Source organism: Marasmius oreades, chromosome 9, assembly GCF_018924745.1.
Source record: "Marasmius oreades isolate 03SP1 chromosome 9, whole genome shotgun sequence".
NCBI lineage: Eukaryota > Fungi > Basidiomycota > Agaricomycetes > Agaricales > Marasmiaceae > Marasmius > Marasmius oreades.
Genome location: NC_057331.1, coordinates 672521 through 686199, shown reverse-complemented (window position 1 = coordinate 686199; position 13679 = coordinate 672521). Strand labels below are relative to the sequence as shown.

The 13679-nt window shown below is 47.2% G+C and overlaps 3 protein-coding genes across 3 annotated transcripts; 1 reads left to right on the top strand and 2 right to left on the bottom strand.

Annotated features, from left to right (window-relative positions):
* Nucleotides 1-23: 23 nt before the first annotated feature.
* E1B28_013156 (uncharacterized protein) lies at nt 24-2300 on the bottom strand. Its single transcript, XM_043158302.1, has 12 exons — nt 2122-2300; nt 1938-2069; nt 1693-1883; nt 1432-1637; nt 1367-1375; nt 1139-1314; nt 719-1083; nt 608-663; nt 491-550; nt 398-436; nt 271-343; nt 24-204 (listed from the first exon to the last, which is right to left on the bottom strand). The coding sequence occupies exons 1-12, from the start codon at nt 2155-2157 to the stop codon at nt 75-77; spliced, it is 1473 nt and encodes a 490-aa protein (XP_043003646.1). The 5' UTR covers nt 2158-2300; the 3' UTR covers nt 24-74.
* Nucleotides 2301-2557: 257 nt separating this feature from the next.
* On the bottom strand, nt 2558-4792 carry E1B28_013155 (uncharacterized protein; the record flags this gene model as incomplete). The annotated part of the gene is made up of 9 exons (XM_043158301.1): nt 2558-3051; nt 3108-3251; nt 3309-3363; nt 3431-3639; nt 3704-3960; nt 4013-4162; nt 4219-4338; nt 4405-4609; nt 4663-4792. The coding sequence occupies 9 exons, from the start codon at nt 4790-4792 to the stop codon at nt 2558-2560; spliced, it is 1764 nt and encodes a 587-aa protein (XP_043003645.1).
* Nucleotides 4793-8412: 3620 nt separating this feature from the next.
* On the top strand, nt 8413-10218 carry E1B28_013154 (uncharacterized protein). Its single transcript, XM_043158300.1, has 3 exons — nt 8413-8633; nt 8704-9282; nt 9341-10218. The coding sequence occupies exons 2-3, from the start codon at nt 8731-8733 to the stop codon at nt 9935-9937; spliced, it is 1149 nt and encodes a 382-aa protein (XP_043003644.1). The 5' UTR covers nt 8413-8633; nt 8704-8730; the 3' UTR covers nt 9938-10218.
* Nucleotides 10219-13679: the final 3461 nt, after the last annotated feature.

Here is a 13679-nt window from a genome sequence, read left to right as displayed (position 1 = left end):
ACAAACCTATACCATCAATATGAGGGGCATATAGGGATCACAGTTTGTATTTAACAACCAAGCTATTTACGTTTCTAGGCTTCAGCTTTTAACCCACTCTCAGCGGTCGAGGGAGGAATTTGCACGTTTAGAGCAGGTGCAACCATCATGTCCCATTTCTCCTTCGTGTAAGGCGGGTAGCGCATCGAAAGCATCGGTTCAATACTGGAAGTAAAAGAGGGTTAGTATTTTGCGCTCCTGGAAAGACGAAGAAAAAAAAAGTCCACTTACGAGTACGGAACATCGACTGAAGTTCTCAAATAACTAAATGCTTCGTACGTGTAACGCAACACTTGTCGGCCATCTAAGTCGCGATATAAGCACGGGAGCATCTTGAACGGGTAGAAAGTATACGTACATCCGGATTCTCCGACGCCACCGAACGGTAGTTCGTTGACTTGGATAGTTACAGTCAGACACAGAGACAACGGGCCAAATCCCCAGCACCTACCCGCTAGTTGTATAACGGTATCATTATAAACAATTGCGCCACTCATAGTGTTCTCCCGGACTGCGGTACGTTGTTATGTGAGTAAGAAAGCGGGAGGATACAGAAAGACAAGCTTACTATAATTCTGCACGTCTTCGTTCTGACTGAATACATAGAGAACAAGTGGATGGTCCCTGAAGAACCAGTGGATGAGCAGTAATCGACCGGGATAAGGTCAACGAAACAAACCTCGCATTGATTTTCTCTACCGCCTCTTCAATCGTTGCCACCTCGGCAATGGGAATAAGCGGTCCAAAGTTCTCCCCTTGTAGCGACGAATCGTCTTCCTCGATACCCGCAATCATTGTTATTTCCATTTTCAAGGATTTTTCATCCGAAGCACCTCCAACCACAACCTTGCCCTTTGATTGATTGACGATGCTTTGAACACGGTTGAAGTGTGCTTGGTTGACGATATGAGAGAAATTCGGAGATGTCAAAGCCCCTTCAGGCCAACATTCCGCGACCGCTTTCTTGAAAGCTTCAATGAATTTCTTCGCGGCGTCTGGATGCTTCGAGGTCGGAATATAAATGTGATCAGGTGTTACGCAGAGCTGGGAAGGAGCCTAGGTGAGCATGGGAATCCCTGGGATTTGAAGATGAAATTACCTGACCAGCATTCGACAGTTTTCCATAGAGAACCCGTTTCGCAGCAATTTCCATGTCAGTCTCCGGGTCTATAATGACGGGGGATTTGCCACCAAGTTCAAGCGTCAAAGGTGTGAGATGTTTCGCTGCTGCTGTCGCGATGATACGGGCTATCGTGCCATTTCCCGTGTAAAATACTGGTGATGGTATTCAGTTCTGACTGATATTAAGCTGTGAAGTTGTGCTCACTATGGTCCCCTGAGAATGAAAAAAAAGTTAGGACATGAAAGAAACGGGATCGAAATAGGACATGCATTTCAATTCTAACAACTTCGTGGTCTCTTTCACGGCCCCGTTGACGACGTGATACGCGTTATTGTCAAGATATTTTGGTATATACTCCGCTAGAGCTGCCGCAACATGTGGCGCGACTTCAGAGGGTTTAACCACGGCTGGACATCCAGCAGCAATGGCGCCAAGTAGAGGCTGTAAGCTAAGAATCAAGGGGTAATTCCACGGTCTGATTTTGATATATGAATAAAGATTTTCAGGGAAAAGTATATCAATTGACTCACGCGATGACCAAGACCACACCTTTGGGAGTACGGTAAACTGTGGGTTTCCATGACTTCTGCCATTCTGGAACTTCATCCTCCTTTCTCTCTGGCGCAGCCCATCCTGGGAGGGTCTTGGCTGAGGAAACCGCACGCTCGATAAGAGGATTAATCTCCATTGCATAGGCTTCTTGTGCAGGTCGACCAAGGTCCTTTCATCACTGATAAGTACAATTGCATTGAAAAAGAGATAGTAAAAGGCAAACCATATTAAGGGCATCTGCGAAGGCCTGATGATTCTCTTGCATCATTCGCGCAAGCTGAAGGAGCTGGTGCTGTCTCCATGCGATTGAGAGTGAAGTCCGCTTCAAGAATGTCTTTCGTAGTCCTTCATGAATCTGTAGTAATGAAATGAGTATTGAGGAGCCCGTAAACGAGATGGCACCGAACCTTGGGTATAGCGTCAATCGGTGTAAAATCGAGCATTGTCGGCAGTGGAACGAGGAACCTGGGGTATGGGGACTAACTCTACCATGATATATAGGGAAAGCTGAAAAATCTGCTGTCATGACCATTTGTTTTTCTGTTTCCGAAGTCAGCCGACTGAGGACTACATGGGAGGGAAGCGCGACGAGTCATGAGTGATTGTTGACAATACCGTCACAAACGGTCACATGAGCGGCAGGCGTCTCGGCCCGGTCATTTGCCCTCTTGGCGCTCTTGTGTATCATAAGTAATACAAACGTGGGTTACTTATATGTTAAGCTACGGTACTTGGAAAGGTACGACATGACTACGTGAGGTATAGTCGCGGTGAGGAATGATGGAGAATGGGATGAATCATGATACTTGAAGTACATTGCGGCTGCATAGAATATCGGTTTTATCACAGCCTGCTCGGATCTCTGGTGGAGATTTGTGTATTGTCTCCTACGTCTAATCCATCCACAAACTCTTTCCATCCCCCTTCGTCACAGATCTTGGCCGTGATGTACGGCTTCATCCCCGCTTTCTCTATCAATGTTTCAAGGGATGGCAGTAGTCCGCTGATAGCCCTTTGCTCATCTCGGAAAAAGGTTTGACGGGACATCACCCGATTTTCAACATACCATCCTAGATCCCGTTCGACACAGCCGAAATAGAAAAGATCCAGGAGAAGGGGATCGATCCCAACTTCGGAAGCCGCTTCATACGCCATACGACAGCCGATGGCTTCAACGAGGGAGCAAGCACGGGGAAGTATCTGCGTATTGGCAAACTCGCTTCGATGAGCATGCTTCTCCGGAGGAGTCATGACCTCCAGGAGGTGGTCGAGGGACGTCTCTTTCGAGGGCATTACTTTCTCAGGCGAATAAGCTTCTTCTCTCGTCCTAACGCCACCTAATTTATTAAATTTTGATTCTTCGTAGGTGATCCGTGGAAATATGGAAGCTTACCTCGATCGAGTGACATGTCCTTCGACATATCCAGAAGAGACCGTAGTTCCTTAATGAGCGCTACTTCGTGTACTGCTAATGGATGTTGCTGATTCCGTGGTTTCGAAACCGAATAACGCTCAAGCAATAGCTCGAAGACGAGACCTGTATACAATATGCTTTAAGCCAGGGAAGGATTGTTCCCTTGTCGCTGTAACTCACGAATGCTCAGCACGAGGGTGTCCCCCTCAGCTATTGCCACTCCACGCATGGTCATCTTCCAGAATCAATGGTTAGTCAATCAATGTTAACTAACACGAATCCCGAGATTAGAAAAAGCTTACTTCAGCAGTTATGAGTTGATTAAATCCAAAGAGGCCTTGAGCACCACATCTGTCTCCAAGATCTGCGATAGACGCTTTTCCAAGGCGAATAGCAATCGCTTTGAACAAAGTAGCGTACGCACTTCTGATCTGTAGTCTTTCTGTCCTATACTTCGAAGCACCGTCAAAGTGTACTCTTATAGACTTGTAAAAAGCCTCCAAAACCGTAGCTCGGGCGAAAGCATGAAGAATAGGAGCATGCTGTGTCCTGAAATGGAGGATAGGATGTTGAACAATGCTGAGAATTGATGATAGTGCGTTTCTTGCTGTATATCCCCACAATACTCGCAACAAGCTTGACGACCGGAATAACGAGGGCCCCGACAGTCGCAGTCCCTATGGCAACTCGCCAAGTATCGGAAAGCAACTGTATACGTGGCGAGTGTTCCGGTTTGAGTGGGCCCAAGAGCGCCTCCTTGGGTAAAATGACATGATTGAAATGCGTGAGTGCATGTCCTATAGGCGTTGCTCCCGGTCGGTCAGGGAGACGGCTGAACGTTCATGTATTCATTTTTTAGTTGGGATGAACGTAAAGTTGCGTACCTTGCGATGATACCCTTGAACATAGATTTCCCGTCATTCAAAGGAACGAGAAATGGGCGAACACCATAATCTTGGGAATCAACGCTGAGTCGTGCCATAACCACACCTATTCTTGGGACGCCTACGTCAGGAAGGGTTGGGGCCATGTACCTGAAAATCGACTTTAAGCAAGTTGCATTGAATTGAACGAATACGGAAAAACAGACTTCTGCGCCTCTTCGCGAGGAGTATGAAGGTCGAAGTTGCCATTTGGGAGAAGCGTTGCTGTTGTCTCGAGATGAATAGCGTCGAGTCCGTGCCCGAGCTCTGTCATAAGAAATGCCGAACTGGAACGCCACGATCCATGAACGCTTCAGTTAACGAGACTCAGAAAGAGGGCTGTATTGACTCACGATACATCAAACTCTATGATTCTCTTCAGAGTGTAATTCAAGTCATGTCGGTTGTCCTGATGGGAACTGTAGCCAATTACACCCGCTGCAAGATTTAACTGTATAACGACGAAAGTCCATGCCGAGAAGTCTGTAACAAATAAAGGATCCAGATGAAGGTCCCAAAACTTTTCGGTACATTGAAGAATGTCTCGGACGCTGAGGTCTGGAGAGGATATCAGTTCACAAGAATATCCGAAATAAATGGGGAAGTTTCACCGTAAGACTGCGAGATTGCCTTTGCCCGCTGGTGAGCAAGTCGCAATCTATCCTTCGAAGGTAGTCGTTCGTCCCTGGAAGCACTTTGGAAAAGAGGTGTGGAGATCAGTTTTGAACTTGGAGTGATCATCTCGGGAGGAAAGAAACTGCACGATTTGGTTCTAGAATCGGAGTTTCTTATAGATTTAGGGTAATGATGAATAGGTTCAACATCGTGCTCGACCAAGCTTTATTGATTTGTCAGGGGGGGAAATACACTTTCGATGTGCCGTCTAGTTCAAATCAGGATTGGTTAGAAATTCCAAAGTTCACTTAACAGGGGCAGGTCTCCTCGACGTTCACAGAGCTAACGAGGAATCCTGTATGCAGCCACGGATGCCCTTGATCCACCAGGACACGTTGCGCCTATGCACGTTTTTTGCTGGCCGATAAAATGAAGAGAGGCGACGACGTGAGCAACTCCTCCTTATCACGTCCCTGTCGCAACGACAATTTTCCACCTCATTTCAGGGGACGTCATCGTACATCTTTCAAGAAACACGTACAATCAACTCAGGCTCCTATAGTTTGTGACAACTATACTTGGCGGATGCAAAGCGGAACAGACACCTTCCTGTGTGAATTCTCTTGTTGCGACGTGTCCGACCTTGGGAGGAGGGCTCTGGGATAGATGAGCAGGTATGCAATTGATCGAGACAGCACGAATTGCAGTCATTAGGCGTGTTCCTAGCAGATCCTAGCAAAGTTAAGACTAAGATTATCGCACTGGGTCCGAGAGCCACAGCAACATATCGCTATATCAGTAAGTTCTGCCGTCTTTCGTGCGAAGCGTTCACTGGAGCCCAACTCTTTTCCGCCGGTTGCAACAAGGGGTTAATTTACGTTTGATCGAGACAGCTCGCACTGACAACTTCGTCCAAACATAACTGTTGCATACTTGAGAGAAGCTCGGCCTCCCTGAGTATCGGAAAAATGGAGATGAAGTTATCAATTAACGACTCAGTACGAGTTCCCAGTTCAATTTCGCACTACAGTAGTTTATTTAGAGACTCACCGACCATCCGGCTTCTAGAGCCTAATTCCTCACGAAATCAGGGCAATCGAAGGAGTTACAGCCCGGAAATTTCATCGTCACTTTAGAGAAATTGCATTAAGCTCTTTTTTTGCTTCATTTGAGCCTCCTCAAAATGTAAGGGGAAAATAGAGAAACATGAGATAGTGTTGGAGCCTGCTCACCTTAGCGACTCTTACCAAAGAGATGCGAATTCCTGATCAAAACAAAGTGTGGGTTATTGAGAGGCTGTAGCCAGAGACGTCGTCTACTACCTGAGTGTCCATGCAAAAAGTAAGAACCACCGAGCAAAACTTGAATCCAATGGATAACAGGCGAACGATGATGATGATGGTGCGAACAATGCAGGACAGCTTTGACTAAACGAACATTCCCAGCACGTGGCGAGCGCATCCCTCCGCATCAGCCGGACCGCAACTTGCCAAATCCCAACCGGCATCATCAACTTGCAATACGAACCAGTTTGAACAATTGATCGAGAACAACAGTGGACGAATGATTCGAGGCCAGGTGATCCAATCACATACGAGAATATATACACTGTTGGGCGCGGCGCTGAATCCTAAATAGATACATGAACAGCTGTATTTTCTCAATTGAAGGCAGCTGTACGAGGGATCCCGGTGGGAACGTCTCACTCTCAAAAAGTAGCACAAGACGGACAAAGAGGGGAGTAGCGGAGCGCTGAGAAATTACCAATACGGTCAGTGTGAACTTTAAATATTTTCGACTCGTGCTCCTCAGAAGTAGAATCATTGAATATAACTTTGGATGAACCTCTGTAGCTTTTTGTATAAACTTCGGACGTGGAACGGCCGGGCATTGCATCGGAAGATTGGCCACGGTCTGGCCTCGAGTACCATCGTACTAGGATCCTTCTTTCCTAGTACCGATAAAAATGTTCGTTCGTACCCCACCTAGTCCCAGTCTGTTTGGGTGCTTTTTGCATACATTTACGAAAGGATAGTCTGGAAATATTGACTGCGGACCCACAATGTGAGTTGAGACCAAGTTGAGAAGCTATGTATGTGGATTTTCTTTTCTTTTTTAAAAAGGCCGCCTGGCTACCCGAGCCATGAAACAGAAAGTAAGGTCGTTTAAAGCTCACCATCATCATTCGGTTGAACATTCAAGGGGAGGTGAATCGGTGAGAGAGACGGCGAAAACCCATGTGGGGAAGGCCTAAATATTCATCTTGATACTGCAATATTGCGCCACCACGAAGATGTATCAGATACAAACGGTAGGACCTGAGATGATTCCCGGGCTTCTTCACTTTTGTAGACACACCCAATGCATCTCTTCACGCTATGACGACTGTATCTGACTACCGACCTCGTCTCCGGCATGAGATGACGACTCTTGCCAGCTCCTTCGATCGACGGCGACGAGGCACCACAGCCGCCGGATTCTATGTGACCACTAAATCCATTCAAAATGCAAATCCCTTGCATTCCTTTTCCACGATTTCAAGACGGGCCGTTCTTTAGCAGATCTCAAATTTTATAGACGTTTTCGAGTGTGTAAACACTAAGCCAAGTTGCCACTGCTCCGAAGGCTCTATGTAGTCACACCAGTGTTAGGTTGAGCCATGGTCTATTTGGTCTATTTAGATGAATTCAATGAATCAAACGCAAGGGCAGTTTCAACCCCCCGCATCATTCTTCAATGACCTCGAATTGGTGTCTCTTCACCAACAACATCAGCTGTCCATGATTTTGAAATTCATCTACAGCAACCATAGCCCGCGGGTTCGGATCGTTCCGAACCCGCGATGTGGCAAACCGGAAGGCCGGGAAGTCAGATCGTTTGGGAAAAGTGTACCAAAGACCGTACTTAGGGGTATAAAGTTATAAACCGTATAACGCATGACTAAATTTAGTATGTAACTCACCTTAACGTAGCGGGGCTGGTCAATTAGGTACCATGGACTATCTCGATGAGTCCCGGTCTCGTCCGACCAATAGTCCAGATTGGACTCAATAAACAGATAAGTTTGAACACCGACCTCCGAATATACTCGGTGATGGTGGTAACACGGGGGAAAGGGTTACGCTGGGTAATAATGGAAACACCACTTGAGTCCCCAGAGATCAGTACAGTGGAAAGCGAAGCTTGAAGGACAGATTTCTTGAAGCCTCATGAAGTTGCCGAAATAGAAGTGATTCTTGACCATCTGATGGGTCTGATGAAAGAATCGTCGGGAGCTGTCTGGGATGAAAGTTGAAACCTCTGCTGATATCCCGTATTTAACGAGCTGAAGTCTGAGCTGTGTTTCGAAAAGGTGAGTGAGCATACCTGAGCATATGAGTGGACGGGACGGCGAGGACCCGACCGTCGATCTGTAGAATCCTTGTCAGAGATTGCTATGCCGCCGCAACTTGAACTTACCTCTTTCATGATCAGTGTTGAATGATTTAAAAGGTGACCCATCATACTAACAGCAATCTACAGCATTGTTGATTGCAACAAAAGATGATTGGAAGATTGGAAGTTGGGAACTTGCATCCGAATCACCCGTGGCTAGGAACTTGTTGTAGGGTCACTTTGATAAGCTAAGAATATGCGTGCTTTGTGTAATGTGTGTGACTTATGTAAGATTGACAGCAGAAGGTGAACCGGTTCAGTTTGTCGCCTCGTGTTTTCCCGTTATATTAATTCTGCTTGAAAAATGCCCTTACTTATAGTGGGATCATCAGATCACCAATCCATCACCCTTCCCCATCAACCTCGCCACGAACAAGCAGGTCTATAAACTTCCATCGTTTCTGCCTCTAGTTTCACGCACCCATTTTCCTTTTTTCCAGACCTTGAACAGCGACTTCATCGCTGGAGACCTGGCTTCGACGGTGCGGACGTAAAATCAAGTAGAACTTTCGACAAACGCTACCATCAACAGGTTCGTATCAGCGACTTTACCTTTACTTACCATCAATTTTGATCGTTTGTTTGAACCTTTCTTGAGATAGTGAAACCCTACTCGGTCTTCTAGTACGATGCCTTCGACTGTGATAGACCACCACCATAACCCCCACAAGTACCCTCATGTCCCGCCACCATTTCGCAGACCAAGCCCGCCACCCATAGCCACCCTTAGTGCACCATCAACACCCGGTTCAGATACATCAAGGCCTCGCTCAACATCTGCGTCCTATCCCAGGAGCGGTGGAGTTCCATCTTACCACCACCACCCATATCCTCCAACGTCGGCACATTATTACTCGCATGCAGCAAATGCACCTATGTACCCCACAGAAGTATATCCCCCTCAGCCTCAGATCCCATTTGTAACGCACCATGGCCAGACTTATGCCCGGGACCCATATCATCACCCGGCCCCACCGACACAGCGCGATCCGTATATCCACGGGTCGCACAACGCGTATCCACCTACAGGGTATCCGGTGCCTGGCCACCCTCCTACTCAAGTAGTGTACACCGAGGATGCTGCCACGAAACTCTCTGATCGAGTGCGAAGGAGGTGTTTCAATTGCTGCACAACCGACACAAGTACATGGAGGAGAAGCAATCTCAGCCCTGGGAAAGTGGTAGGTCACTTTATTTAACTCGCTTGTTTGGAATCTCAACCGACTCCCATCTCCAAAGCTCTGTAACAAGTGCGGTCTTTTTGAACGTACTCATTCGCGACCCCGTCCCGAGCAATTTCCTCACAAGCGCGGGCCACTGGCGACATCGACATTGCGTTCCCGCTCCCCTCCAAGTCATCCAACTCAGTCGCAGCATTCCCCACACCTTCAAAACCTCACGAATCCGAACTCAGGGCCGCCTCATCTTCCTCCCCCTCATTCTACTTCACCTCTGACGTCTCACCACAATTTACCGCCGACCTCTCACTCCTTGCCTCCACCAAGATCCTTGTCTGACCCTCCTGGAATGATTTCGGGGCCCCAACTTCCTCCCATTTCATCGAACGGAGGTGAGAAGGCGAAGTATGACAACAGGTCGTCGGAATCACCTCGACTCCCGAACATAAAAGCCTGGGCGGCTGAGAATGGTGCCACCATCGGCGGGAAATCCTCGGAGTATCCAAACGGGAACGCCAATGCAAGCTCGCACGGCAGTTCTCCACTTCTCAAAAGTCAGGGGAGAAGCACGAAGAGCAGTCCCCACCTTTCTCCCAAACTACCTGCCCTTAAAAGTGAGAATGAAAAGGACCTTCATAAGGACAATCAGGGGAAATGATTTCATCATTCTTTATCGCAAACCTTTTTTCAGTGTCTCTCGCTATCCTTTCTATATCGATCGGCCCTGTACATTTCGGTCTCTCTTTCCTGAACATTCCTGGAGTGTCGATTAGTCCCAGTACATTCATTCTATCTCTCCCGCCGACTTATTGATTGTATTACCTCGTTTCTCTCTCTTGAAGTTGCTCTGTCCAATACTGCCCCTTTGTATAACTTCGTTGACTGTACTACTATGAACTTTTTTATGCTAATATTTATTCGCTGCTGGTCTTCCAAGGACTACTGGGGTCTCACTAAGTTGAGGTATCTTCTTTGGGCCCGCCGGCGGTATTGAGATATTATCCGGAACTAAAAGAGCTGCTTCTCACTCCTGGAGGTCGTGTCGCGGAATTAATTGAGATGACTGTGAAATTGATATCAATTTTCAAATCGTTCCCATCAGTGAAGGCATCATGCATCATGCATCAACGAACTTATAATGGAGAGCACATCCAAATCATACCAAATCATACAATCCTATGCCGGCTTCGAACATTACAGCCACCTCGCATCAACGATGACAATCGTGAAAATTCGTATGAAGGGAGTGCCTTCAAGCTGCCGCATGAGCTGCTATCAGACCTCACTTAGATACGATGGTGACTTACTACATAGGAAATCCTAAGATAGAAAGTAGCTGCTGGCAGCAGTGAACATGATCCAGATATTCCCACGAGCGCGTACTACTAACTTCTTGCAGTGGTAGCGCCTGGGCGCGGGAGGGTGGGATTCGAAATGAACGGTATTCATGTGGTCCACCCGTCTAGTATTATTAAAACCGGGACATCACGGATAAGAGGATTGTCGCTTCCCTGTAGTGGTAACAGATGGCTTCTTCAAACCCCACTATTTGAATAGAATTCCAAAGAGTCCGCATTCCTATAATCCGGGGATGGGCCAACACCTTCAAGTTGGTATTATTAAAGGATTGGGGTCATAATCTAGACTACCAGTGCATCTGGTCGGGTCAAAGCAGAGCCGATCGCGATCTTAGACGCTGTAAATGCTGTCTGCTGTACCATGCTCCGGGAACGAGCATGCACCGGAGGTAATCAATAAATGAGTCATGCCTACTTACTGGAGTTCTGTGTACATGTACTCGTGTCCTTACGGACAGTACTCATTTACGCAACTCCGGCCTTGTCAGGCCGTTCAGATTTCTGAGAATGACACCCTTGGGTTCATAGGAGGGAGAGTTCGGGGTATATACTAGGTCGCCTGCCATGTTCAATCGAGCACCGTATATCCGAACCAGGATGAACTCATCGCTCCGACTACTGAGGGCCGTGACTATGGTATTATCCAGCATCTAACACAGCCCGGAAGAAGTGGAAAGACGGCCCAAGATCAAGATCAATCCATCCATTGACGTTCCCCGAGAAGGAAATGTGGCGTAAATCCGTAAATACGAGTTGTTGCTCCTCTTATGGATGTGGATCACTCCTCAGCATCATGACATTGTTATCAACCGTTCATCACTCGTACGCCGTTCCAAGGATACCACGAATAAAACAAGATTGGGACTAGTGATCCAGAATAAAGATAAATACCGAACACGGACACATCGAAATGGTACGCAGCATCGGTAATTTCAAAGTCCCATTAGATTCTGAGGCTCGCGGGCTTGAAGTTTAACGTTTATCCTGAAGCTAAGTTTTTTAATTTGTAATTTGTAAAATTTTGCAAAGGTTATGATTGCCATCATGATAATCAGTGACTCAAGTACTCACGGCTCAGTCGATAACTCACTCCCCTTCCCGCATTTCGGATGGATTTGACCGATCCGGAGAGATGGCTGGGTATTTGTGCTATCCGGTAAATTTTCGACGATTCGGGATAGGTCTTCTGATTGTCTTCTGAAATAGACCGCGGTCTTTCACGCTAACCCCATCCTACTCAAAATACTCAAAGCAAGCTGGAAGTAAACGAATCATGCCACCGACCTCGATGTCAGTTTGAACTTCCCAATCTTCTTGCAGTCTTCTGACTTGCTTCGACTTCCAAGCACATTGTCTCAGAGCAAACATCTTGCTGCACGATCCAATCAACCAATCAACACCGCCGCTGTGATAATCAGATGGCCGCCTTTCCACTATACGTGGTCCGTGGGAACCTTAAGCATGCCAGGGGAAGTCCCTTACCGGAGATTCGTTTACTCTGGCAGAAGAAACCGGACCGAAAATTAGAAAAGTCCCCTAAAAGTAACTTGGTCGGTGGCCAGTTTGCAACTCAGAGTCTGAGAAGGAACTTTGAATCCTTTAGTCCCCTGCCAACATCCCGCGGATGAGAAGATGGAAGAGGTTGTACCCATCATGTAAATGCGTTACCGTCTAGCCCAATTTTCGCGAGTACCACTCTCTTGAGATTCATCGGGCTACCGATCGTCCGAGAAATTATTACTAGCACCTGTTATGAGTGTCGTCTTCATTTGATTTATTATGCGGCTACGATTCAGGAACGTCTTTCACTACCAGGAGCATGTGAGCATTCTTCTCATTGCCAACGAAGCTCGGCTCCAGTTTATCGAGTGCGCATCTGATGCCGCTGTACGTACCTGCGGGATGAATAAGTTAATAGGTGACATACTAGCCATATGGAAAAGGTTGTCATCCTTGAGAATAGTCCGATTAAGCTCCACGGTAACTTGCAGGAAGGGCGCGCCAGGCTGCACTTGCGATATACATAACCTTATAAGCTCCTCTATTCCATATGAGGTCGTATCGCTCACGGCGTCAGTTGCTACTGCCGGTTCGAAAGTCCTATCGTTGGCGGTGGTTTAGGAGTCTATGGAGATTTTTAGACTACCGCCTGGGTTCATTGAAGCCTGCTTGAAGCTTTGAAGTCGCGATTCAGAACGGTGTACGGATCATTAAACTCGCTGATAGGATTGATAGTACCGGCCAAAGGGACGCTGTGATAGACTCTCTTTGCAATTGATGATATCAGAGTAAGATTCCTCTTCCCGGCCTTGAGTATCTTGGTCGAACCAGTTCATCAGTTTGGAACCGTGACCACGGATACGCAGTTACGGCAGAAGCCGCCGAGAGCAGCGCGGCAACTAGCCAAACGCACGTGCCATCCAGGGACGACTGACTTTCAACTGACTCCCAACCCTCATGGCGTTGTGCGTTGGAGAAATACTGCACGTCAGCCAGCAATATCGCAAACAGAAGTATCAATCGTTGTGAGTGATACCGGTGATATGGTGAGTCTGTTCTAACTTGGCTGGAGCAACAGCAGACTGCCAAAATGTTGTTACTATCATTGCTGCCAACATCAAGTTTCAACTAACCCAGTTCTCTTAGCAATAGCAATATTCCCTATTGAGGATCATCAAACCGTCCGAATTATACCTTTCCACTGCCAAGTAATGTCGCCCAAATGATCAGACTCTGAAAGACTCTGAGCATAGAACATCAACCACAGCCACATCAGTGCAACTACTGGGACACAGATCAGTCCGTAGGCAGGTTTGGACGACTACAGTCAGCTTCTCTTCTGATCCTCCTGACCCCTGATTCCATCTTTTTTGCAGTTGAGGTATCGCGATGACGGTCTGGTACAGCTGATGATCATGTTAGAAATGCGGTGACTGGACGAAACTTGCCGTCTACTAGTACAACAAGATGCCTGAGAATTCAACCTACCTGTTAACGTATGAGCTCAGCCTCAACGGACTATTACGCTTCGTTTCGCTCCTT

Bases quoted from the DNA above. Each gene is read 5' to 3' on its own strand.
- E1B28_013156 (XM_043158302.1), bottom strand. From the start codon at position 2,157: ATGCTCGATTTTACACCGATTGACGCTATACCCAAG. The intron at 664-718 runs GTTTGTTTCGTT...CTGGTTCTTCAG, and splicing joins GTAGAGAAAATCAATGCGAG to GGACCATCCACTTGTTCTCT. The intron at 205-270 runs GTAAGTGGACTT...TTTTACTTCCAG, and splicing joins TCAGTCGATGTTCCGTACTC to TATTGAACCGATGCTTTCGA.
- E1B28_013154 (XM_043158300.1), top strand. From the start codon at position 8,731: ATGCCTTCGACTGTGATAGACCACCACCATAACCCCCACAAGTACCCT. The intron at 9,283-9,340 runs GTAGGTCACTTT...CCATCTCCAAAG, and splicing joins ATCTCAGCCCTGGGAAAGTG to CTCTGTAACAAGTGCGGTCT.